The 25,984-nt window shown below is 36.7% G+C and overlaps 3 protein-coding genes across 4 annotated transcripts; all 3 read left to right on the forward strand.

The window, feature by feature from the left end:
- Nucleotides 1-1,030: 1,030 nt before the first annotated feature.
- Nucleotides 1,031-6,241, forward strand: etfb (electron transfer flavoprotein subunit beta). The gene is made up of 7 exons (XM_032559036.1): nucleotides 1,031-1,175; nucleotides 2,661-2,819; nucleotides 3,946-4,104; nucleotides 4,212-4,274; nucleotides 4,875-5,033; nucleotides 5,387-5,593; nucleotides 5,678-6,241. Exons 1-6 carry the CDS (start codon nucleotides 1,122-1,124, stop codon nucleotides 5,555-5,557), a joined length of 765 nt encoding a protein of 254 aa, XP_032414927.1. The 5' UTR covers nucleotides 1,031-1,121; the 3' UTR covers nucleotides 5,558-5,593; nucleotides 5,678-6,241.
- A 115-nt stretch (nucleotides 6,242-6,356) lies between these two features.
- vsig10l (V-set and immunoglobulin domain containing 10 like) lies at nucleotides 6,357-14,383 on the forward strand. Of its 2 annotated transcripts, none has more exons than XR_004338761.1 (12): nucleotides 6,357-7,966; nucleotides 8,161-8,490; nucleotides 9,080-9,352; nucleotides 9,440-9,706; nucleotides 9,882-10,124; nucleotides 10,245-10,526; nucleotides 11,450-11,542; nucleotides 11,928-12,152; nucleotides 12,236-12,359; nucleotides 12,722-12,753; nucleotides 13,347-13,421; nucleotides 13,506-14,383. XR_004338761.1 is itself a non-coding variant. In XM_032559034.1 (12 exons), the coding sequence occupies exons 1-12, from the start codon at nucleotides 7,894-7,896 to the stop codon at nucleotides 13,578-13,580; spliced, it is 2,088 nt and encodes a 695-aa protein (XP_032414925.1). In that variant the 5' UTR covers nucleotides 6,357-7,893; the 3' UTR covers nucleotides 13,581-13,719. The 2 variants fall into 2 exon arrangements, 1 of the variants encoding a protein (XP_032414925.1); XM_032559034.1 differs by having other exon boundaries at nucleotides 12,236-12,355; nucleotides 13,506-13,719.
- Nucleotides 14,384-15,305: 922 nt separating this feature from the next.
- lim2.5 (lens intrinsic membrane protein 2.5) lies at nucleotides 15,306-20,528 on the forward strand. Its single transcript, XM_032559037.1, has 5 exons — nucleotides 15,306-15,931; nucleotides 17,918-18,130; nucleotides 19,130-19,279; nucleotides 19,482-19,616; nucleotides 20,268-20,528. The coding sequence occupies exons 2-5, from the start codon at nucleotides 17,953-17,955 to the stop codon at nucleotides 20,327-20,329; spliced, it is 525 nt and encodes a 174-aa protein (XP_032414928.1). The 5' UTR covers nucleotides 15,306-15,931; nucleotides 17,918-17,952; the 3' UTR covers nucleotides 20,330-20,528.
- Nucleotides 20,529-25,984: the final 5,456 nt, after the last annotated feature.

Consider the following 25,984-nt stretch of genomic DNA (forward strand, 5'->3'; position numbering starts at 1 on the left):
GTTAAATAAAAAAATAAAACAACACTTTTGTTATTAAAAAACTGTATCATAGTTATTACGTATATTTTATAATTCCAATATTTTCATCAGTTCTAATTTCTAACAATTAAAGCCAGTTTTACCCAATTTTCTGTCTTAATCGGAGATTTCATACGCTCTCCCATTAAAGGACAGTTACAACAACACTTAATTTCCCCTTTGGATCAATGAAATAATTTAGAATTTTAATTTTAGAAATTTAAAAGTAACTTAAAATATAAATGCTAGACAAATACCACTTTAAGAAATAAAATGCTCTGTCTTTAGGTACACTTAGAAATACTTCTACTGGGCTTTACTCAATTCTGTTGTTTAGAAATCTGCTATTGTCAGATTTGGTCTAAATTATATTCACAAAGTGTGTATTTTATTGATTCTATACAACAAAATAAAAATCCAACCAATTTGTAAAACGACATGAGCTATTCTGTTGTAGATTGGCGCTATATTAAAATAGTTTTGATTTTGTACACTTTTTCCGACTAGTTTCCTTCTTGAAAATTTAGAATGAAGCACGCAGCACACATTTCAAAATTAAAAAACAGATACACGTCTGACTCATACACAGCTATTATTCAATAAGTAATTAGGTACGAACTGTGTCTATTTGGCTTGTATTACAGTAAAGTCTAAAACCACTTTAAACCGTGAACTTTGCCCCACATAAACCGGAACCTTTCTTCTTTTGATTTTCTATGCGACCTTTGATATATGAGCACTGCAATAAAACGTTCTGCTTGAAATAGTTTCCGTAGTTTTAAAAGGTGGGGAACTCTGAGTATTATTTTTTTTCATTTCTGAGCAAATTTAGATTGAGATTATCCACCACCCAAAGTGAAAAAACTGTTTTTTACCAGCCGAACATTAAAATCGTAACACTAACCCGATGAATTCAGTATCACTACTAACCGTTTCGTAGCCAATCAGCACTCAGAAAGTTGCCAGAGAGTTGCGTATGATTGGCGGAAATGGTAGGCGGTTCTGTTGTACCATCGTGAAATAATTCCGGTTTGTCCTCCTTGAGTGAAGGTTCACAGCGGTGACTCTGTGACGGTCTCTGACTGTTAATTGTTTTTTGCACTATGTCGGGCCGTGTTCTTGTGGGAGTAAAGCGTGTCATTGACTATGCAGTTAAGGTAAACAGTCTTTTACTTTTCCACCTGATATAATTTCCCTTTAACAGTATTTTTAAGTGCTTTAGTCATTGACTCTGAAAGCTAATGTTAGCCTACCAATATCTATTAATTTTACTATGTGTGTTAACTATGACCTGCTGCAAAGATTATATGCTCAAATTGCAAGACTGGAGAATAGTTTACATTGATTATAGACGCAGTCATGCTCCCTGTCATGTTCATGTCTTACAGTTGTGTAATCTGTACCTGACTGCATAGTTTGTTTTCCCAGGAAGCAATTTCTGAGTATTATTATTCTATTAAAATATAAGTTTTTTGTTTTTTTTTCATTTGTTATTCTCTGTGAGTTGGAGCACAGGAGAACCAAAAAGCATGAACAGCCACATGAAGTCTATGCAACAGCAAGAACTCTCCTGTTCCAGCTGCCCCCAGCTGGATCTCTGTTGTGTAGTTGCAGGTGCATCGGTACTGGATCTGTGCAGAAGATCACACAACAGAAGCAGTTTAGAAAATGTACTTTAGTTTAACTTTGTGTTTTACAAAGTAATACAATGAACTGCTAGATTACATCACTTAAAGTCATTGGTATATTGATCTTTGATCATATAATGAAAATCTCATTCATGCTGTGAACTGACAAACAGGCAGAAAACTGTCTGCAGTTTTGTTTTCTTTGAAAGATTTTTCCTGTTTCAGGTCAGTCTGTTTCCAATCCTGTTTGGTGGGACAGTACTTCACTTGTGAACATGAATTACTGATCTCAGCAACACCAAAAGTTTTGGTCTTAATACAAATGTGAACTGTAAAAAATCGACTGCAATGGGTACTTTGTTTATAGATAGATGGATAGTTTATTATTTATCAGAGCGAAGTTATTGTATCCTTGCGTATAGCATACATTTCTGCAAGACCACCCATCCATCCATTATCTTTGCAGACACAACAGCCTAAGCAAAGAAACTCAGACTTCCCTCTCCCCTGCCACTTAGCCCAGCTCCTGTGGGGGGAATCTTAAAGTGTTCTCAGGCCAACCAAAGAACTATTATGCGTTGAGCTTGTCCTGGGTCTTCTTCTGGGTTTCCTCTTGGCGCCCGGAACACCTTACCTGGGAGGCATCCTAATCAGATGTCTGAGCCACCTTAACAGGCTCCTCTTGATATGAAGGATCAGCAGCCCTACTCTGAGATCTTAAAATATAGAAGTGCTCCACATCTCAACATGTTAATTTTTTTCTGTGCAACATTCATCTAAAATAAATAAATGTTCATTTTAATAGTTGAGGAGGCGAAACTATTCGTAGTGATATTGAATTGTTGTAGCAATACTTGATTAAACTAGTATCACCGAAGTTGCAAATGTGATTTTAATTTTTTTTTCCTCTTTGTCTGAGAGAATGAAATGTGTGCTTTCTCGATCAGATTTGGTGGATTACTCCTACAGTGTGGAAGCTCTTCAGTGTCTCTCTCCTGTTATGTTTCTCTTCAGATTCGTGTAAAGCCAGACAACACTGGCGTTGTGACGGATGGCGTGAAACACTCAATGAATCCCTTCTGTGAGATCGCTGTGGAGGAGGCCGTCAAACTGAAGGAGAAGAAGCTTGTTAAGGAGGTTGTGGCTGTCAGCTGTGGGCCACAGCAATCACAGGTGGGAGAGATGTGGTTAGATTTTGCCCTTGCTTTTCTAAACAATCAATGAATTTGGTGGGGGTTTATTTACTTACATTTTGGTCAAATTCTTTTTTTGTTCAAAAACTCTGCCATTTTTTGAAGTTTAGGCCTTGTCTGGAAAAGAGCTGCCATTATTGAATGTGAAATGGTGAAGATCTCTAACTTTTCACATTTCACCACATTACAACCCCCACTACTTCTCTGTATTTTATTAGGATTTTAAGTGATAGACCAACAGAAAGTTGTGCACATTTCGGAAATCAAAGGGAAATGATGCACGGCTTTGAAAGCGTTTTGCAAATAAACATTTTAAAAATGCCTGTTAAGTTCTTTGTAGAACCACATTTTGCTGCCATGAGAGGCATGTGTTTTAGGGTTAGTCTAGAAAATGACATTTTTTCCCCCATTCTTTTTTGGAAAATGTTTCCGGCTCAGTCAGATTAAAGGAAGAGCTTCTAATAGCAATTTCTTCTTGCCACAGGTTCTCAGTCTGATTAAGATCTGAACTTTGACTGGGCCATTTTAACACACGAATGTGCTTTAATGAACACCTTTTTTTTTAACTCCAGCTTTATGTGTAGGATTGTATCATCTTTCCATCAACTCTTACCAGTTTCAGTTAATGTCTGAAAAAAGACATTTCCACAGGATGGTGCTGCCATCACCATGCTTCACAATTAACATCGTGTTCATTGCTATTTGTCTTTCACACATAGACTTTTGTATGCAGGTAAAAAAGTTTAATTTCGTTTCATCTCACCAGAGGACCTTGTTCCACATATTTGCTAGTCCCCATACATGACTTGTGATGAATTAAAAGCAGAGATTCTTATGGCTTTCTTTCAATAATGGCAGTCATTTTGTCACATTTCCATAAAGGGTGGGATTTTTGCACAGTTCTCACTAATACTAGTTTTTTGAGCTTGCTGAATCTAATTGCTAAATTCCTGTGTTTTTGATCAAATGTGTTTAAACAGGGGTTACTTGAAACTGGCAACATAATTAGACTTTTAAGCTTGGATAGTAACAACAAGCAAATGTTAAGTCATCTGGAAGAAATTAGCATAGGCATATTGAAAAGTAATTATGTCTCCTTGGTACAGGAAACCATTCGTACTGCTCTTGCCATGGGAGCTGACCGGGGCATTCATGTGGAAGTGAGTGGGAAAGATTATGAAACCCTAGGACCTCTGCAGGTTTCTAAAATCATGGCTGCTTTGGCCAAGAAGGAGGATGCTCAACTCATCATCCTTGGAAAGCAGGTCAAAGTCGCAAATTAATATCCGACATATTTTTTTATAAATCGCTTTTTTAACATGCATATATAATAGATGGTTTGTCACTTATGTAATCTTTGTTTCTTTCTTAGGCCATTGATGATGACTGTAATCAGACTGGTCAGATGACAGCCGCCTTACTGGACTGGCCTCAGGTAAGTGGCAAATGAAATACATTTTTAACAAATCCGTCTCTCATTTTTATTTGTGAGATTAAAATAATTCAAGTGTGTTGTGTCAGCGCTGAGAAACCGGTTGGCTTTTTGTTCTCAGAACCTTATCAGGTTGAGCAGAGACTGGCTCTGGTCAGTTAGTACTACAGTGTTCCTGCTCAGATCAACACAGCTGGTCAAAGGCTGATTAGGTGCAACATTCAGCTTGTTGTCCAATGATGATTTATTTTTTCTTATTAAGTCACAACTTGCTACTTTTATTACCGTAGTGCTTTGACAATAAACAAATCTGATGATTGAACGAGATTATTTACAGCTATTTAGAAATCTGTGTGTGGGAGTAAATGCTTATTTATTTTTTTTATCACTTTATAGTTTATGCCCAAAGAAGAGATAAGTAGGTTTGTACAAGTAGCTTTGTAGTTCCACCTATGCACCAGCAGATGGTGTATAGTAACAACCAATTGACAGCTTCAGTTTTCACAGCACCTTTGTGTTGAAAGGCAGGTGTTTCTGTTTTTTGATGGACTAATTTTTAGCAGGGTTGTTTCAGTGAATATGTGCTGTCTTCTCCTTTTCCAGGGTACCTTTGCATCAGAGGTTACACTGGATGGAGATAAAATTAAGGTGGTCCGAGAAATCGATGGTGGGCTGGAAACAATAAAGATCAACACACCAGCAGTGTTGACTGCAGACCTTCGACTCAACACCCCCAGATATGCCACCCTGCCTAATATTATGGTGGGTAGCAGGAAGTTATGTTCATAAAGATGAAAAAAAATACAAACATTGTGTCAACCATTTTCAGTAAAGTTAGATAATGTTGCTGAATGTTCTCTGTATTTCATTTTATAGATCAGTTAAAGTAAAATATGATTATATAAAGTACTCTCTCTGGAGAACTCGCACCACACTTTTCAGATTTTTTTTGGTAAAAACCAGGTGTCATTCTTCTTTTACTTTATAGTTATTCACACTTTGTCTTGGTTTATCAAATTGAATATATAAATTTTCTCTAGTTTAAATCTTTTAATGCAAAGCATCACTTGTTTCTTACCTGTATTATCCAACTTTTATTTCTTTCTTTCTTTCAGAAAGCAAAGAAGAAGAAGATTGCTAATGTGAAGCCTGCAGACTTGGGTGTGAACCTCACATCAAGACTGGAGGTGCTGAAGGTTGAGGACCCCCCACAGAGGCAAGCAGGTATGAAGGTGGAGACAGTGGAAGACCTGGTGGGAAAACTAAAGGAAGCAGGAAAGGTATAGAGGCTTCAAGAGGACAGGGCACACATCCCAGCAGTGGTAAGTTTTAGCCTGTTTTTTCAAAGTAACAAGGAATTGGTGAAATATTAATTGCTGTTGCTGTCTTCCTTATTCTCATTGCAGGATTCTGATGAATTAGGACTGTACCACATGCACAGGAACTGAATGAGTTTATGTATCAGTCTTGTCCTTCTTGTTTGCAGCTGTTGTTCCTGAGCATGTGCAGTTGGTACTAACAGAAAAAAATGAATACTGAGACTCACTGTCCTTCAGTCATACTATCTCGAAAATATATTTTTTATTTGTATTTTAGCAAAAATAAGTGGTAAAATTCTAAGGAAACAGACTTCATGCAATGAATTAAACTAGACTAAATGTAAGAACTGTAGGATGCATCTGAAAGCGACTCAACATTAGCTTTTCATAATGTAGCCACACATGGTCAGAAATGGTATTTTGTAAATATGGACCCATACATGTAGACGTCATTTTTTTCAAGATTATTCTCACTGCTGTCACTAATCTGTGCAAGTAATGTATCTATAACTTGTTTTGGGACTGACTGGACAGTGTGTGTCAGCATATTCAGACGGAGATAATAAATCTGAATTTTTACCGCAAGCGCCTCAATTCTCTGTTGATTGTACAGAATATCTCCATGACAATAAAGCAGCCAGTTTTTTCATATTCAATGTGGTGTTTTTTTTTTCTTGTATTCATTTTTAGTTGGAAATCTAACAATGTTCAGTCTTGTAACATAATCCAATCACAAATTTGATTCTGAAATTTGATGGGGGTTTTTTTGTTGTTTTTTTTTACCAATGTTATATCTCTGATCATAAGCACATCATGTTAAAAAAAAATTAAGAATGTTCAAAAATGTCAATGCTTTCACAAAGGATATATTTTTAATTTGGATTTTAAATAGTGAGGTTAATTGAGTTTGTAGGTCAGATTTTGTATTTGTGTTTACCACTAGAGGGAGTTGGCGAACCACTGGAGATTGTTGCACAACAATTTAATAGCCCTCAACAAGATATTTAAGACACATAACCACACAGTTCTAATGTTGAGCATCTTTGGGAAATTATCAGTGCAGTAGTTGAGGCCAGCTACATTATTTTGTGTTTTTGGAGAAACTCCACTTAGTGGTCAGGTAGATGAACAGTCAAGAAGTAATGATAGGGGAGAAAACAACTGAATAGATCACAGGGTAAATATATAGGCTATGCATCAGAGGCAGTACCCAAAAATTGTACCCAAGAGTTGCATTGCTTTAACATATTTTTATTCAAGTAAAAGTAAAAAATAGTTGAAGAAATTACTTGAGTAAAAGGGTACAGTACCAACTGCATAATCTGAATAAATATTTGAAATAATGTAATCAGACAGAATTTGAAAGTTATGTTCAAATTCTAGCATTTTAAACAGTAAAATGAAAACAATCATACACAAATATAATTATAAAATAAATTCAGGCAGAAGAAACATTACAAAATAATTTTTTATATAAAATTTATAAAACTAATATTCACAGTAGGTTTTATATAGCCCATTTGTGTGTGTGTATTTTAGCCCTTGGTAAAGTTTTTCCACTGACAATGTTTACTATTTACCTTTATTTGCCCCCCAAGTGGCAGAACAGGCCCAGAAGATAAACATTGGAACAACAAAGCTGGCAAATAAACAAGAAATCTCACTTTAATATATGTTTCATCCATTTTGGCTGTTCTTTATGCATACAATTGATTCTTCATAATTTTAAATTGAGAAGTTGTTTATTCCAGTAATTTCATCCTAAAAGTTAAACTCCTATATTGATCCACAGCAAGTGTTTATTTCTGATCATTTTGATTATTATTTTTTCTTCATTTTGACTGAATATGAAGAATAAAGTCAATATAAGTTGGTCCAACTTTTTCCCATCCAGATGAGAAATGCCTAGGTAACAAACAACTAATTTGTAATATCAAATTCTGGTTAACTTTATGACGATTAAAAGCTCATGGCATCAGTCTTGAAGAAACAGAGTCATAGAAAGCAAATTACAAAAAAATTGTAGCACAACATACCCTAGTTATCCCCCTGAAATAAGAGAGAAATAAGGCTCCTGTTTTTTGCATTGAAGGGGCGTGGCTTCGTAACAATCAAGGCTTTGACTCTGCACAGGTGAACTCCTCACAGGGCACAGCTCGAGTTCTCAGGAACACTCGTGCAAGTCAGTCTGAGGCCAAGGAGGTTTTTTTGTTTGTTTTTTTTCCCATGTTGGATTTTACAGAAACGTAATTAAGTTTTCTCTACTTTGTTGATGAGCTCCTAGATTCTTCTGTTTACCTGAGATGACGTGGTTGGAAGGGATTCAGAAATTGAGGCCAGTGCTTATGTCTGTTTTGTTTATCCTAACATCTCAAGGTGAGCCTCGGTGTTTTTCAGTTTTTACAGGAAAAAATATTACCGCACTTTATATGTTGTTGTTTTTTTACTGAGGGTTTGTTGAGAAGCAATATTTTTTAAAAATAATAACAATAAAAAACTTGCAGGGCTCTCTATTGAGTTTAGAGACTGAAAAAAAATGTAATTCTTGAACTCATCTCTCATCCTGGCAGGTGCTAACTGCCGACTGGTGGTGTCTCCTGTTGGTCCCACCCTGGTGAATGCTTTAGCTGGTACCAACGTGACTCTGGCTGTGTCCTATAGTGGTGCCTCTGATCCAGTGGTTACCTGGTTTAAGGGAACTCTGCCTGTGGGGACATGGACTATAAACACCAACTTTCCTCCAGACATAGCCAATGACAGCCGGAGTGTGCTCGAAATTGAAAAGGATGGATCTCTTACCTTTAAAGATGTGCCACAGCACTTTACTGGAAGTTATACTGTTGAACTAACAAAGTCTGGACACGGAACAGTTTCAGTGACATTCACTCTAAATATTTATGGTGAGTTAAGGGAATGTGGGGGATGTTGTGTTAAATATACAGCTGACCTGACTGCATATGTAATTTTAGTGGAACTTTTCACATTGGTCATATAAAGCTGAATAAAGTCAAGCAAATCTGAGCATTCTGAAGTTTGCAGAGATTCAAAAGGTTTTATAGGACTTGCATCTGTGGGTGGTGGCTCTTAAAGCGCTGACTCCATCCACAGTTGTGCCTCTCCCTAAAACCTTTGAATGGGTTTTATTTCAAAATCCTATCAAATCGGTGACTCTTCTTTGTGTGTTTTTCTCCAATTGTTTTTCATCCTACTTTATTTTCCAGTAATGTACTGGATTCAACTGTCTGCGGAAAGTCATCTTCTTTAGCAACGGCCTTTTGAGGGTTATTCAGTGACTGAGAATCAGAATTTTTGTCTTCAATAATAATAAAAACGGAAAGAAATGAATGCTTGAAATGTGTAATGAAGCTATCCCACATTAACAACTTTTTAGTATAGCTTATTGAGATGCACCTGTAAATAAACTAGAGTTCTGATAATATGAATCCAGTTTGCAAAGTTGATTGTATCCATTAACATTTTTGTTTACAGAAATGATCCAGAATGTGACTTTGATCACAGCACCTTATTTTGCCCAAGAGGGAGCTGAGCGGTTCACATTACAATATAACATGCTTCAAGGTGTTGTTGAACAAGAAATATGGCGCTTCAATGGAAGAGACCTGCAAAACAGCACACACTATTTGATGGAGGGAACCAGCCTTGTAATTTTTGGACCTAACCGGACAGACAAGGGATCATACTCTGTGACATTGATGAACCCCTTCAGCAGCATGACCATGCATAAGAATGTGACTGTTCTTTGTAAGATGAATCCTCTTCTGCTCTGAATGTTTCTTAAAAGCTGTGTGTGCATCCTTCTATGTTTTATTTAAATTTGTTTTGCTGCAGACGGGCCGGATGAGCCCATTGTGGAGGCACTGCCAATTCAACCTTTCTACAAGGCAGGGGACTCTCTGATTTTGACCTGCCGAGCTGAAGGATTCCCACTGTCAATTCCTCAGTGGATCTTTGGGGGTCAAATTCTTTCAGATTTTCACCAAGGAATCCTAAATCTGACAAACGTGCAGACCAGTCAAGGAGGCTCTTACACGTGCTCTGTGCTCAATGACATGACTAAGGAGAAGCGTGAGAAGAATGTGACTTTAAAGGTCTACGGTATGTCAAAAGCACTTCTAATTTTGTTTAAATGTACATTGTTTAAATTGGATCTCTTGGCAGTGGCTTGAAATATCTGAACATAGAGCTTTTATATGAAGTGTGTGCATGAATATTTACCCCTGTTGTCTGATTAAGACTTGTAATCATTTAGGTATTTTTTTTCTGGTAACAGACAGGCCGCTGGGTAGTCCAATATGCTCTGTGGTGTCTGTGAACAATTCTGACCTGCAGTATCAGTGCAAGTGGGCAGGAGGAATGCCAGAGGCCCAGTTGACTTTCCCAGCACTAAGTAATATAAGCAGTGGAGCTGGAACCTTCAGCCTCACTGTTACTTCCTCCGCTAACCTCCGTGACATAACTATCACTTGCTTAGCAGAGCATCCAATTGAACAAAACACCTGCAACATTACCGCAAGTAATATTTTATTGTTATCCCTCTTATGTTTTATTGACTTTATATGAAAATCTGTCTTTCAATCAAAACTGTGCTTTGGCCTCAAGAACAACCCTTACCAAGATTCTGTTTGCTCCACAGAAAGTCCCAGAAATTTTCTTCCAACTGTGAAAACCTCTGTTGATTCAGATGGAAAAATTGCAGTAACCATCCGCTGTGTCAGTGAGGCATCCCCTCAGGCTGTGGTTTCATGGTCGCAGGGAAATGAGTCTGTCATCACTGGGTCAACGTACCAGATCAGCAGTGACACTACACAGCTGAAGATTCGCAGTTACAATATCAGCACTTTCCTGCTTGCGCCAAACTATACCTGTACATGTCGCAATCCACTGGGCAATCAGAGAAAGCTGCTTCAGCTGCAAGGTAAAGTCAAAATCAGACATGGATTGTACCACTTACTAAATTTGGCAAAACGTAGCAATTATTTTGAATGAAAGAACACTTAATCTGTTCTTGTTGCTTAATTTAGAAAAAGAATTTCTAGATCAAAAGTAGAAAATGGTTGACCCTTCAAGATAAGCAAAAGAATTTAAAGGGTGTTTTATTAAAACAGCATATCAAACCTCTGTCTCTACAATGACTTGCATATCACCTCGACATTTTATTTATTTATTTACTTTTCATATATAAGGCACTTTGAACAGCTTTGTTGCTGAAATGTTTTATGCAAATGAGTTCCACAAAAACCCTGAAATATGTTTATTGGACATCGAAACATTTTTTAAGATCTAATTCTGGTGTTTTATTTTGCAATAATAACTGGTAGGCCTGTAAAAAGTCCAAAATGACCTGTAAACTTTTCATAGCTATGTATCGGTCTGAAATTTTTTAAATTGCACTTTACATTTTGAGGTGAGCTGTTTGCTTTATTAGCTTTGGGCAATTTTAACATTTAAAGACACTTATATCAGAGAAAACACAGGCGAGTAGGTGCAGTTAAAGAGACCCAACATAACGGTAGCAGAAAAAGATCAAAATGGTAGCATTAAATCCAACTTCCTGGAGTTGATTTGAGGCAGTTTTTAAAAATTTCTGCACAAGATGCTTTTTATTTTATGACCTTACAAACAGCCAATACTTCTGTTGACATGCAACGGTTTGAGGGATTCTGTTCCATGTACCTCTTTTTGCTCTATGACTTGCATTTCTAGGACAAAAACACACAATGGGCTCTTAGTTGGGAGCTAAGTAATGCCTCAGAGTGCTCTTTCCCTTTAAACAAAGCTCTCCAGTCTTTACATGCCATCAACTCCCCTTCTCTCTATCTGTCCAAAATCTCTCTCCAGGACCGACTATCTCAGATTCCAGTTTGTTCCCTAATCAAGATGGAACCATCATCACATTAACCTGGGAAGTCCCACCTACATCTGTGGTTACAGGTAAAGCAGAAATGACTTGAGGAAAGAAACTGAGTAAGCTCTAAGCTGATTTATCGTCACAGAAAGATCTCTTAGGGAAATGTTACTTTCCACCGTTCCTTTTCTTTATTTGTTGCCTAAACAGAAGTGTTTTGGGAAAAATACTGACTAAATGTTGAATATAGAAACTTCTCACAAAATATAGGGGTATAAACACTGAGCTACGTGTGAAGTTTTCAGCTGAGCAAGATTGTATTTTCGGGAAAACATTTAAGAACAGAACTACAAGGAAAAGCATATGTCAGTTTGTTTACAATGTTGAAATTATCAACTAATTTTGTCAATTTAAAAAAGGAATGACTGAAATACGGAGTTGAACAAAATGTAACTTTTTGTTTTCTCAAAGGTTTTGACATCCAAATGAAAGGACCTGATCTTCTGAGCCATGGTGGTGATTATTCTGTTCCTAAGAGAAGTTCAAAAGAATACCGCATCATTCAGCAGAAACCTGGGTATGCTAGGAGTGCAGATGTCTTTTTGCTTGATCCTGACATGACATACAGGTTTCGAATCATTCCCAAAGCTCGGCTAACAGATGGAGAGCCATCTGAGGTTCACAGAATTGGCCCAGGTATGGCAATCTGTTTTGTCAAATAATTCAGATTGGTTTGTATCATGCCAACTACTGACGGCTGCCTGACTTGCTGACTTTAGGTGATGGTTTGAGTGGGTCTGCCATTGCTGGCATTGCAGCTGGAATCCCATGCAGCATTCTCACCCTGACCCTATTAATTGGCCTTATTTTCCTAATTTTCTACCACCACAAGAAAAAAAGTAAGTGAAGTTATGAAGAATTCACATTTTTGTATCAATATTCTTGTGTTAAATTTTACTTCCAAATCCAATCTGGTTACAAGCTTTGTACTTCAATAAGTCACAAAAATGGGATTTTCAGCCTCCCACTCCTCCAGTTGAATCACCTGATTTGTCTGTGTATAGCAAACTGGGGGTGGTGAATAACTTTGTTCATATCAGGAACTATGTCTTGCAATGCAATTTACAGAACAAAGTGCATTGATTCATTTTTAGAGTACAACTAAATATAAATGATCTTTGCATGCAATTCTCTGGGAGAATTAGAATGTTTGATGTCTTAGTTATGTTTGAAAGATTTTAATATTTTTGTTTTTGTTTGTGTAGGCAACAAGACAAGATATCCAGTCTCCAGAGCAGTTGAGTGATTCATTTATTACATGCCTACATAAACATGTGAATCAGATTAGCAAATATTCATGTATGCTAACAATTGGTGGGCTGTAAAATGGGTGGCACACCAAACTTAGATTATTTTCCTGAAAGTTTATCAATTTTCAGTATTCCAGATGCTTGTCAATTCAGGCAATAGGACCTTTTAAACATTTGTTGTTGTTTTTATTTTTCTTCAGTAAGCTTTAGTAAACATGGACATCCCAAACTGACAATTCTTTAACAGTGTATGTAGCAAGTAAAGATTTTCCTCACCATCCATTCACAATTCTTCCTATAGATATACTAGAGCCTAATGGGCAAAGGGGGAACTAAACCTCCACTACTTTACAAACACAGTGCACATAAACTAAATCCTGAGAAATCATAACTTGAAATGGTGTTAATGTTTTTAGTCATTTTAAATGACTACCTTGTACAAGCCTTGAATTCAATGAGGCTGCAGCTTTATGAAAATAGTTTAGCCACCCTATGATGATTTTATCTAACTGTTTTGGAACTCGCATCTGTTCCCAGAGATAAATATATTTCAGAAGTTTTCATCATCTCTGTTTTCTAGGTGAAAACCATCCAGCCTAAGGCAGTTTTGAATGGAGGGCTTAGGCCTCCTCCTGACTACAACAGTTTGCACCAGGTAGATTTTCTACAAAGGAAGAACATATTGAAAATTGCTAATCCTAATCAAATTAACTTTTTTCTATTGTATTCTTTATTCCAGACTCCGTCTGAAAGATCTGTGACGCTACCCATGTTTGTCCCACCTGCCCCAGTCAGAGTTGCAACAACAGTTTAAATGAGTAAATCGATGTGTATATTTTTGCAAAACTAACTTTTATTTATATATATATACACAATATATTACTGAAAAGTTTTATATATTTAATTTTAACTGTAATAACTATTGATATAATAAAAACATTCCTTAGACTTCAGTGCGTGTGTTGGCTAATAATGTAATACCATATAGTCAGTTTTTCTATTCACGTAGTAATTAAATTTTTTTTGCAGATATTTAATGCAGAATTAGACGTTCAAGAAGGTAAAGAGCTGTAAAAGTGGCCAATTATTTAAGAAAGAAGAACGTTTTTTCTGTCAAAACATCAGATGATGGAAAAAATAACATTTTATTGTTGTCCAGAAACTCTGGAGACAGTTCATCCTCTGGTCAAAATAAATAAGGACTAATGTTTTGCTTTTTTAATTTGTTTTATTTTTAAATGTCTTGGGTTGCACTGAAAAATCTACATTTGTTGCATTTACTGTAAAGAAAATTTTTCTCCTGAAATAATTTGACATAAATGTAAATCCAGGCTATTGTTTTTTAAAGTGCTTGAAAATACATTTAAAGGTAAACGGAAAATCAGATATTATTTTACTAATTTGTAAGTTTTTGTGCTGAAGTTGAATAATCTGTTAATCTTTGACCAAATTATATCAATCAGGAATGGAGGGCCTCAAAATTCATCTTGCTTGCAGAAGCATACATTGCTGCTGATGTTTCATACATTTGCGCAGCAGGTGGTGCTGTGGAGTAATGAATTACATGAATTCATCTGAATGTCCAGTCAGTTAGAACTGATGATACCTTCAACAAACCTGAAGTGGTGATACTTGTCTTCATTAATGTGCTTTATATTCATTTTTCTTGTTGAAAAGTATTAAAAATCTAAATTATACAATATCATTCAGGCATTGTTTTAGAAACCAATGACCATCAACTCTGTCAGTAAAACTGGTTAAATTACAGAAGCAAACTAAATTCAGTTTTAGATAAATAAGGCGAGTTAATCTCAAATCCGATCAAATGGATTAGTTGTCCCGTAGCTTCTTTAATTGTATAAACATTTTTCAGCATGTTTAAAAGTTAGTTCTTTTGAAAAATAAAGACGGATTACAAAGAGCAGCATTGGCAGGGGAGGAACAGCTATGCAGAACCAGATCTAAGAGAAGGTGACATTTTCTTTAGACCGTTGAGTGTGAAAGAATACGACAGAAACATGTACAAAAAAGAAGAGCAAAATATTTTATCATCTCTACCAGTTTAGGAGATTTACTTGGTCTATCATGAGACACAAATAAGGTCAACTGCATCTTAAAATATAAATATAACTTGCTATCATATGAGACACGTAGACTGACATGTTGCTCACTTCCTGTGGAAATTGATGATGGGTGGGTCTCGCTGTCAGAGATGGGTAAGAGAAAATGTGACTACCCTCTTTTTCCCAGAAGAGAAAGTCATGTTTACGAGTTCAACTTTATTTTTTTCTAATCATTTATAATCAGTACTAGATGCTGCACAATCTCCCTCCCCTTGTCATGCTTCTAGTGCAACGTCCTTACTGGCTACATATAAAACTGTGTTGTCAGATCAGAGCTGAAATCCTGCACCGGGCCTTCATTTTTAAACTTTTTTTTTTTACTAAAACTGCCAGAAAAATGTCTGCCTTTACTGTTTTTTGATGTTGTTAAATGGTCCCTGGGTCGTATTTTTACTTACAACTCCACATGACATTTCTGCTAGGACAGTAAAGATGGATGAATAGTCCGTAATTATTCTGCCTTCTTACTCTCAGTGCGTCATTACAAAGTGTCGACATGTTTAACACTTTTTGTATGCAGTGTGTAATTTTATCAGCAAGTTGGTCATGCGTCTGTTGCAAGCGTGCATGTGTCTCTGTGACCACACCCCAGCTACACTAAAAGAAACTGGGCACTTCAGCATATTCCATTGACCACAGCAGTACTGCAAGCATTTGCACATCCACAGTTCCAGAATGACTGATAGAACAACAGACAAGGACTGTAGAGCAGTGGCCTCGTATGCCAGAGCCTCCCCCGTGTCCACACCATCACCCCTCCCCACCCATCATTCCCTCACCCCTCTCCCCAAAAGACTCCCATGTAGTTCAATGTAAATATGTCACGTGGCTTGTGGCCCACCAGCTCAAGTGCATTTGTTCTGTGCTGATTGTTTTAAAGGATTTTGCCTCCATCAACAGAAAGTTGGGGTGATAACCTTTTGGAATTCAGCCTACAGCTTCCTCTTTGACGATTTGCTCACTCCTGGTTTGCACTCTCTCTCACTCTCTCCCTGAGGAAGGGCTGATTCTTAAGAGGGTTCATATATCCTGAGGAATTCAGGTAGGTTGATGTGGGGTGGTCTTCCTTTTTACAATGGCTGACTCCTCTCAAGCCAACAGGTGCATGTCTTACTTGTGGGCCCTAAAGGCCTTCAGAAGCTTTTGAGAGTTTAGCTGGAAGTCTTTGCATCTCTTCTGTCAGTTTTGTATAATTCTTGGTGAAAAATGTAGCACATGCAGAGATAATAAGAAGTCTACAATGAAAATATACATGTATATCTAAATATTAGGAAATGATGTTAATTCGTTGTGGAGCTTTGTGTGGTGTTAGAGATGAAACTCACAAGTCAGCCTCATGTCTTTCCACTTCAGTCACATCTCAACATGCATGTTTAGAATAGAGACTACAGTCAGGACCACCAAGACCAGAATTAAAGTCCAAGTTCTAAACTTTGCTTCTGCTCTGCCTATTTGGTTTTGGTTTTACCTTTGAATAACACAACTGATTTGCAGAACTGGGACAAAGCTGCTTGGTACTTACAAGTTGGTCAAGCCTTGAGTCAAATCCCAAATAAAAGCATAAATTCCCAAGTTGAGTCCACAGTCAAGGCATTCAAATCCAGGGCTATGTCCCGAGTTCTACACTTTGTGTTTTATTCTTATACAAGTAAGTTAGCAAAATTTCAAATGTTACAACAGTCTAGCAAAATTGACCAAAAATTGATTACTTTTGATACTTAATTGATACTTTTCTTACACAAAATTATATGGCTCATGCATTTGAGTAACTTTATTAAAATGTTTTATTTTTGTTTGTGTTTGATCAGCAACTGTTAACATTTGCTATGTTTCATTGTATTTATTTTTTTTTCTTTGTCAAGTCTGAATAATGCTAAATCTTGTACCTCAAGTTAAAAATATCATTTTATTCAAGTTTTAGGGCACAAATGGATAACTACGAGGATATTTTATACTATTTTTAGGTTGTTGGTTTTTCAAACAACTTACTTCATGTCTATAATATCACTTCCTGGACCCATAATTTATTTTTCAATCAAGAACATTTACTTAGCTGGAAAGCTGACGTATATTAAATATTATTCCCTTAAACTGTAAAAACTGAGAGCATTTTTCAACACATGAAATATTTTCATGTTTATTACTGTATGTTGAATCACATAATTACTTCTCTTGTATTGGCAAAGACTTCCCAGGAGTTCTGCACCAGAATTTCGCACGAAGTATGAAACGTAATGACCAGAACAAACTTGTTCTAAGTATGCATGAGTTCTTTATATATTACATTTTGGTCATATGCTGTTCTGTGTTTTTAAAATAAAAGGAAATTACCCACATGTGTTGGTTAATAGGGAACTCCAAAGCTGATGCAAGGTTTTGCTAGTAACAGTGCATCGACTGCTACCTATCTTGTGTGCCTCTTTTTCTTCTTTCTACCGGTTGCCCAAAATATTGTCTTGGAGAGAATTTGCGTGTTTTAAAGGCTTTTGAATTTGACATTTGACAGTCAGATCAAAAATGATGGAGATACCACTCAAGAATTACAATATTTCTTGCACAACAATGGGTTTTCATCATTTAAAGCAGGAATCAAACCTAAAACACTTGGTTTCATATCGGGTGCATAATTTTAGCTTTTAGAAGACCATTTCACTTCAAAAAGAACAATTGTGGTGTGTCAATTTTGTGAAATCCAGTGACACACAATCTTGCCTCTCTCCTAGTTGCCAGTGTAAACCTACTGATGACTAATTATGTTAATATTTAATTCAGGAAATATATAATCAGCCTTTGCTTAAAATAACATACTTTGTTTAGCTTGTGATAACACCCGAGTTCCACTGAAACAACTCATATTCAAGTGAAATGATGTCATTGTACTAAGGTCCGAATCAACTTCCAAGTCTTATGATTTTATCAACAACCCAAGTATATGGTCTTTAAATAAGTGACCTGCATCTGACTTAAGTTCATACATTTGCTAGGTTCACATTTATCAATAACTTCCATACTTTTACTCTTTTTGCAGTGCACAAAGCCTTTGCCGGCACCTTAGTGTCACTCATGATGTACAGCTTCATGGGAGGGGGCCTGTTTTGTGCCATTGTGGGAAACATCTTGCTGGTGGTCTCGACAGCAACAGACTACTGGATGCAGTACCGCCTGTCGGGCAGCTTTGCCCATCAGGGCCTGTGGAGGTACTGCATGTCTGGCAAATGTTACATGCAGACTGACAGCATTGGTGAGTTGGATGTTCTAAGTCATTCCCTGAAATGCTTGTATCCATTGTCCTTTCTTTTAACGTGTGATGCAATAATTTCCCAACTATTTTATAATAAAATAAAGTTCTTCAAGTTGTAAGAAAAATGGAACCTCAGAAGTGCAATGAGTAAGGACAGCCACATCCTCATCTAGTCTATGTGATATCTGCTTTCCTGTTGACATGTTATTAACAAGCAGCTTCGATGAGTCACATCACTAAGCCGTGCTTTGTTTGAATGTTATCTGTTTTCCACCTATGAACTCAGTTTCATAAAGGACATTTTTGATGTTTAAAATCCAAAACATCTGCACAATGAGCATTAGAATTTATTCATTTTAATAATTGTTTCTTAGTTTGTGCATCGCATTAAAACTGCAAATAGTAAAGCTGCAAGAAATTTTCATTTAAACCACAGCAGCTTTCATGACCCTAATTGTGAAAATACATATTCTCTTCTCAGTGATAAACATTTAAAAGGTCTTGATTTTGAAGGAAAAAAAATTCCCAAGAGAGAAAGTCTAACTTTCCAAATCTCTTAAAAATCTTAGTTGACGGTTTGAAATACAAACTGTGACTGTTTTTAGTTTGTTTACTAATTTGTTACCACGTTGACTAAAGTGGTAATAATTTTAAAGTTGTTTTTCTTACACAAACCAGAAAATTCACAAAATTAATCATTCAGAACACTGTTTCCACACAAAATACACATTGCAGACATTAATCAATAATTAATTGAGCACACTCTATTTCAAAACTAGGATCAATTGAAATGTATATGTGATTGAAATGAAATTATTTTTGTAAAGTTCTTTGAGATGACCTTTGTTGTGAATTAACCGTATCCATATAAACTGAGTTGAATTGGATCAATTTTAGATTCAACTACATTTAAAGATCTTACAAGAATAGGATTAATTAAAAACGATTCAAACTGCATGTACTGCCTAGTCAAATTAATTAAATTCCTCTCTTACTTAGCTTACTGGAATGCCACTCGAGCTTTCATGATCCTTTCTGCCATGACCTGCTTTGCTGGCATCATCGCGGGAATCCTCTCCTTTGCTCACTTCTCCGCTTTTGAGAGGTTCAATCGCTCATTTGCTGCAGGCATCATGTTCTTTGTTTCAAGTAAGTCATAGATTCAATAACAAAAATGCAACCCCCATTTTTTTTGTTGTTTGTTGCTACATTTATCAAAGGATTGTTTAGAATGGAAATCATAGAGAACATTGACATCTGTTTGTCTAATAGTTGCCAGGTAACAGTCAATTGAAGGGACTGTTAATTTTAAGGATAGACATCTTATAATGAATCTTTGTCTTCACAATAGCTCTCTTTGTCCTGCTTGCAATGGCCATTTACACGGGAGTGACGGTGAACTTCCTGGGCAAGCGTTTTGGTGACTGGCGTTTCTCTTGGTCCTACATACTTGGCTGGGTGGCTCTACTCATGACCTTCTTTGCAGGTTGGTTAACACTTTCAAGATGCAAATATTTGTTGAAATATTGTGTTTTACTGGTGATAAACATTCAATATTTCAAATTAAGCATGTAAATACCTTCCAAGCCATGTCTGTCAGGCGAGATGGGAATGGCGAGGAGTCAGAAATAACAAAATCCAATAAAATTTTTTTAAAAAAAAGCTAAACCAATTCAAGTCAAAGCAAGATTAAAGAAAACATTCACAACAGGACAACAACTGTTGCCCCCTGCTATGCCCGCTGTTTTAGAGGGCTAAAGTGGAGACGGATTTCTGGTTCCTCCATGTTTTTATAGATTGAGAATACTGTGCCCGGGTGTTTCCAGCACACAACTGTTGCCCCCATCTCTTTTGTTTTTTCTTTATGCAAGTGAACTCTTGTAAAAACAAAAGTAACAACTCAAACCAAATGACATCACACCCAGAATATCCAGCGTCACTTACAAAGAACTATGAAGGTCTGCCTCCGGACCACTTCCATCTCACCTGAATGTCAAGTCAAAGGACATTTCTGCACATACTATTTCACTCTTGTTGTGAATGTTTTCTTTTCTCTTATCTTTACATGCATGTTTGTTGTGAAAAGTGCCCAGTGTGGTTAATAATTCTGTCTTTACAACTCATGTTTGTTTTACAGGTATATTCTACATGTGTGCCTACAGAATGCACGAGTGCAGAAGAGTGGCAGGCCCGCGTTGAAGCAAGCAGGAAATGACACTTCAAAGCAAAAAGCAACAAAGGAAACCCCCATTGATGTCATTAGAAAACTTTTTGAGGACAAATAAAATCAGGATGTTTGCAGATATCAGAAATATGTTGTTTTGTCAGAAACAACACTTTAACGTGTTGTTGACATAAACCTGAGAATGATAAATGCAAGCACCTAATCTGTTCTGTAGCCAACACTGGTAACATTTTGCTTTACATTTTATTGAATTGCTCTCTTATGTAAAGAACACAAGTTAAAGAAAAATGATCTTGAACTCATACTTTTCAGCTTTCCAGTGGAATATTAAGATGTGTGCTAAGAAGCTCAGTAGTCCCTTCATTTAGGACTCTGACCCAATAAAAAACCCAGTAAACAAAATCATAGCCAGGTTATAGCTGCAACTAAGATTTTGTGTTTGAAAAATGTATCTAAGACTTTCAAGGCTGTCTCTGCAGACACTAGGCCTAGGATGTCTGGAGATTCCATTTGGATCAAACAACTTTAAAATCCAAATATATTTTTAGATTTTCAATGTTCATTTCTTATTTAAGACTTATGCTATTTAATTAACTTCTGCAAGGTGGATGGGGCTAGGTTTTTGCTGTAAATATCTCCAAATTTATAAAAAAACTTAATCCAGATTTTAATGAGTTGCTCTGCCTACTGTATTAAAATGAGTTCACATTTCATTTTCTTTGCCTGACATTCAAGTAAATCAAAATGTGAGTGAACATATTTTAAGCCTAATAGCAGGGCTCAAATGTGAGTAGCTGGAGATAGTCAGTACCCGTAAATGTGCTTTCCATGGTTTATGTATTATCAATTACATCTCAGTGAAAGAAAATATGTTCAGTGAAAGGAAAAAAAAAACATATTTTCAGTTTTGATCTCACCATGGTTTTGTTTGAAAGCAAAACAAAACCATTGTTGGATACTGCTCCATGGGCAGCAGGCAACATCTACATTGTAATTCTGTATGAATTACATTGTGCTGGTCCAAAGATTTTACTAATGCAAAATAGGACAACATATATGTCTTTTTGTCTAGTAGTTGCCAGGCAATATCCAAAGTAGGTGACCTTTAGTTTAAATCAAATAATTGTCATCATTCATCACTTTGTATCCAAAGCAGTATGAGAGCTTGCAGAGTTATAATAAAATAAATCATCTCACAACCATCAATTACTGAGAAATAAGTAAATACTGCAGTTATAAAAGAGTAAAGTACTCTCTTTGTTCTCATATGATATATAAAAACTGTCACATGATGGTCATTGTTTAAAGGATTTATTTAAAAATCAACACATTAATGTTAACAACAAACAGGCCACCTCGCATATATGAAAATGCACATTTCTAATTTTGTCTTTGTATATATTTCCTGACAGGTTAATCATTACAGTTAATTTTAATTGTTTTACAAGTACTATCTTTATGTGTACTCAGAAAAAGCTGCTTGTACATGGTAGCAAACGGGAAACAACATGTCAAAGATGAGGAAGCTGTCATTGATTTCAGCCCTGGCTGGCTTCCTGGCATTTTGTATTTGATAAAATGCCACTGTCAAATACATCATGTGGGATGGAACGCACATTGATCATGAATTAGTGCCCTAAATTTGTCCCTTTTCTCCATTTGCACCAGTGCTTTCTGAAAATTGATTTTTTGCTTGTGAAGTGAAAAACAGAGGAGGAAAAATAGAATATAATTGGATCAATGCAGGTGTTCAACGTGCTGAGCAGCAAAGTGTAGTATCTCCACACTGGGCTTTGTTGCTGGAAGTAACCCAGCAAAAAAGAGAAGTTGAATGGTCCAACAGAAATGAGGAACACAGCAAAAGTTCCTAAAGCCATGCCAATAGCCTTCCTCTTCTGCATCCAGGATATCCTGGGACGGCTGTACAGAATCAAAATTAAGCGCAGGTAGCAGTAAGCAGTAATTAAAAGAGGCACAAAGCAGAACAGAAAGAAAAACTCCAAACGCACTGGGAGGAGAACCTCCAGTTGCTTCTCTGTGAAGTTTTCATAGCACATAGAAGAGTCTGAGCTGGACAAGGAGGGGTGGTGCTGGATGATAAAAGTGATGCTGCAGTGTCCCATTGAGATCACCCAAATAACAGCACTGATAATGATCGGGTACACAGGTTTCTTGAGGTGTTGGTAGATAACAGGAAATGCTGCTCCGATGTAGCGGACCACGCCGATTGCCATCAGCAGCAAGGAGCTGGTGTGGATTGCGGAGAAAAAGGTAAAGGAGGTGATAGAACACATAATGTTGGGCAGATTCCACTGCATCCCTGATGCTGCCTCGTGCATCTTGAGAGGAAGGATGATCAAGAAGAGCAGGTCGGACACAGTCAGATTCAGAAGCAGGATGTCTGTTGGAAGAGGACTGTGGTGGATTTTTATGCTAAAAGCATAGAGAGCCACCAGATTGGCAGGAAGTCCAATCAGGAAGGAAATGACATAAAATGTCAGAATAATCTGACTTTTCACCAATGAATTCATCTTGAACCTGACGGTACGGAAAATAAAAACAGTCAAAATGTATATTGTAGAGACAGTATATAGAAAACATTATTCATAAATACCAACTGCACTGCTAGAGAGTAATTCCCAAATAATAAAACAAATATATTTGTTTGTAATTTAGTTGCCCTAAAATAAGAAAAATACTAATTAGAAAAAAACCCATATATATATATATATGATAAAACATGTCCCAGTTTTAATTAGAAATATAATGTATATATCCTGTCATAGCCTCTTGTCAATATCATTTTGTTTCTGTAACAGATAATAAATTAACTTTATCAGAGAAATGGGTCTTCTCTGGCACCAATTTGCTCAATTCTAAACAGAAAATATTGAATTTTAGAAGCAAAAAAACCCTACATTTATTAATTTACAAGATAAAGATATGTACTTGCCTAATGCAGCAGTCAACATCCAACGTTTTTATTGTCTTTGAGAGCAGTGAAAATTAGATGCCTGTTGACTTCAACGATGAGTTGGTATTAAATGAACAGGAAACAGCTCTTCACACTAAAGACTTTAGTGACTCATACCTCACTTCTCATTCCTTAACACCTTCAAGTTGCTATTTATTTCAATTCAAAACTGCACTACTGTACCTTGTGCCCTGCTGTACCCTGTCTACAGTAGGGTACGGAATTAAACCAAACTTTGGGTTGCTTTTTGTATGTTGTGTGGACTTTTAGTAGGTACTTGGTCATTTTTTGCTGAGCTTTTGTCTGCTTTTGACTTCAGAGCCTACTGTGCTTTATTTTAGTATGTTTGTCTGATTTATATCTCTGCTCACTTTTGTGCTTACTCTAATATTGCTTAGTTGATGTTTTCCTGTCCTCTGTTTGTGTTCATTCAGTCATTCTCTGTACCCAACCTCCCTCAGTTGTTTCGATCCACTTTCCTCCAAGTTGCTTCTTCTCAATTTATAAGTCTATATAATTGTAGCCTGCGTTATATTTTGGGTTCATTCAATTCAATTCCTGTGAACGGTAAAAAAGAAAAAAAAGGTTAAGATGTTTAAAAATGTTTAAAAAGCAATTTCCAAACACTAGTAATAATCCTATGTCAAATGCCTTTGTTATGTACAATTTTGTATTTTATTTCTGTATTTAATAATTGCCAAATTATTTTACTAGTTTCTAATTGGTTAAGGATACTGATCCTTGTTGCGCAATTGGAAGGGGAGAAAAAAAGAGAGAGAGTTCGACGGAGGGTGGTGAAGGAGACTGTCTGCTCGGTTGTTCCTCCCAGTTAGCATATGCTAAGCTAAAAAAACTTTCCCAGCTAAGGAAAGGCAGCTGCAGTCAAGTGTTCGGCCAGGACATTTATTAAAGCAGTGGACTTTGGTTATGTGCGGTGGGACACTTTTCCTCTGTTTTATTCAAGAAGGCGCAGCTTGGACTGTTGTGAAAACTGACGCGACACACGCGAGAGCACGCTAGGTTAAAAGACAGTGAGGAGGGTTGGCTACCGCGTCGGGGAGCTACACCACTGCTGTTCTTTGTGAACTTAGAGGTGAGAATCGTCTTGGACACCGGAGGAGTTGTGGTTTCGTTTGGAAAAGGCGACCAAGATCGACTACACGGTGGGGACCGGGAGATTCAGTGCTGCGGGAGTCCATGCAGGAGGCGCGTGCGGAGCCACGAGCCACGACAGGTCCACGCTGTGAGCACGTGAACGCTCTACTCTTCACTTCTAAACGCAACGAGTCAGGTACCGAGTCAATTTCTTTTGTTTGCTCATTGAGTGAAGCGGCCAGTGTTTAAGTTTCCAGGCCCCAACGCACTCAAGCGACGTTCAGGCCTGCAACGGGTACTTTTTTGGGTCATTTTAGTTATTATAAAGCCGGCATAGCTTAGGATTTGCTAATGACTCTGATGATATTGTTTGTTGTATTTGTTTGTTAATGCCCTGAAAGTGACTGATGGACACCGAGGGTTTGATTTTTGAACTTTAAAGGGAAACTTTAATTGTAAGGTTTTGAGTTAAGACACATTCCTTATTGACTGTACATTGCTTTAAAGGTAATTTGAGTTATTTTAAGTTGTGCCCACTTCTTCGAATGTGTTTATGGTTTATTTACAAATGTAAGATATTTCATTTTACTAAATTCAGGGTAATTTCATTTGAAATATATTTTCATAGTAAAAAGAAGAAAGACATTTACTGTTTCAATTCATTATTTCATTAACAGATTCTATAAGGGAACTCATAACTAATCCGATAATAACGACTACAGATTATCACCTTTTAAATGATAGGAACTCAGGGCGCCCCGTATTTGGTTATTTTACATGGTTTTGGACGTTTAGCCAGCAATGTAGGCAAAGGGGCGCTACATAATATAAGTTTATATATAAGTTTATAAGTCAGTGATCATGTAAAAATCTGTGTTGATTTCCCTCTGATCCCCCTGATGTGTGATATCAGGTTTTGTTTCAGCACCACAATCTCTGACTAGGAAGGTCATGCTTTGACAAACACAGATGTGGTTGTGATTTCCTTTTTCAATACTCCCTAAAGGAGTCTACCCAATCAGTTTATTTTTTTCCTGTAGGTTTTTAAACTCTTCTATTGTTATAGGTTTTGAGTTACCGCAACTTGAGGCATGGAATACACAATGTTAAACAAAACAAAAAAACCTAAGGCTTTTTAGCTTTAGGTTAAAAGGCAGCATTTATTAAAGCTGCCTTGTGGCTATAACTGCACTGAAATATGTCAGTTAAATAACTAGAACATAGGATTATCATGATATTATCCTTCTAGTCTTATTTTCTTTCCAGCTGAATCTAGAATTTAACATCAGTCCATTGTGATTACATGAACTTCAGTGAGGGTTATGTAATCACCTTCAGCAGCCTCCACAACAGCTCTCTGTATAACAATGGCCAAATATGTTTTACAACTGTTTTAGCGTGTTTTAGTGATGTTTCTCTTTGTACAAGGATTGGACAGCAACAACCATTTCCTCTCTGAAGGTTATTTAACACATAAAAAATCATTTTTATGATATTACATATTACTGGAGGAATTTATTCAGTTTGCTAAAATTCACGAGACAGTGTAAAATGGTGTGCCTTTTTCATTCAGAAAGAAATCCCACATTTGCTGCAGTCA

Source organism: Xiphophorus hellerii, chromosome 3 (assembly GCF_003331165.1).
Source record: "Xiphophorus hellerii strain 12219 chromosome 3, Xiphophorus_hellerii-4.1, whole genome shotgun sequence".
Classification (NCBI taxonomy): domain Eukaryota; kingdom Metazoa; phylum Chordata; class Actinopteri; order Cyprinodontiformes; family Poeciliidae; genus Xiphophorus; species Xiphophorus hellerii.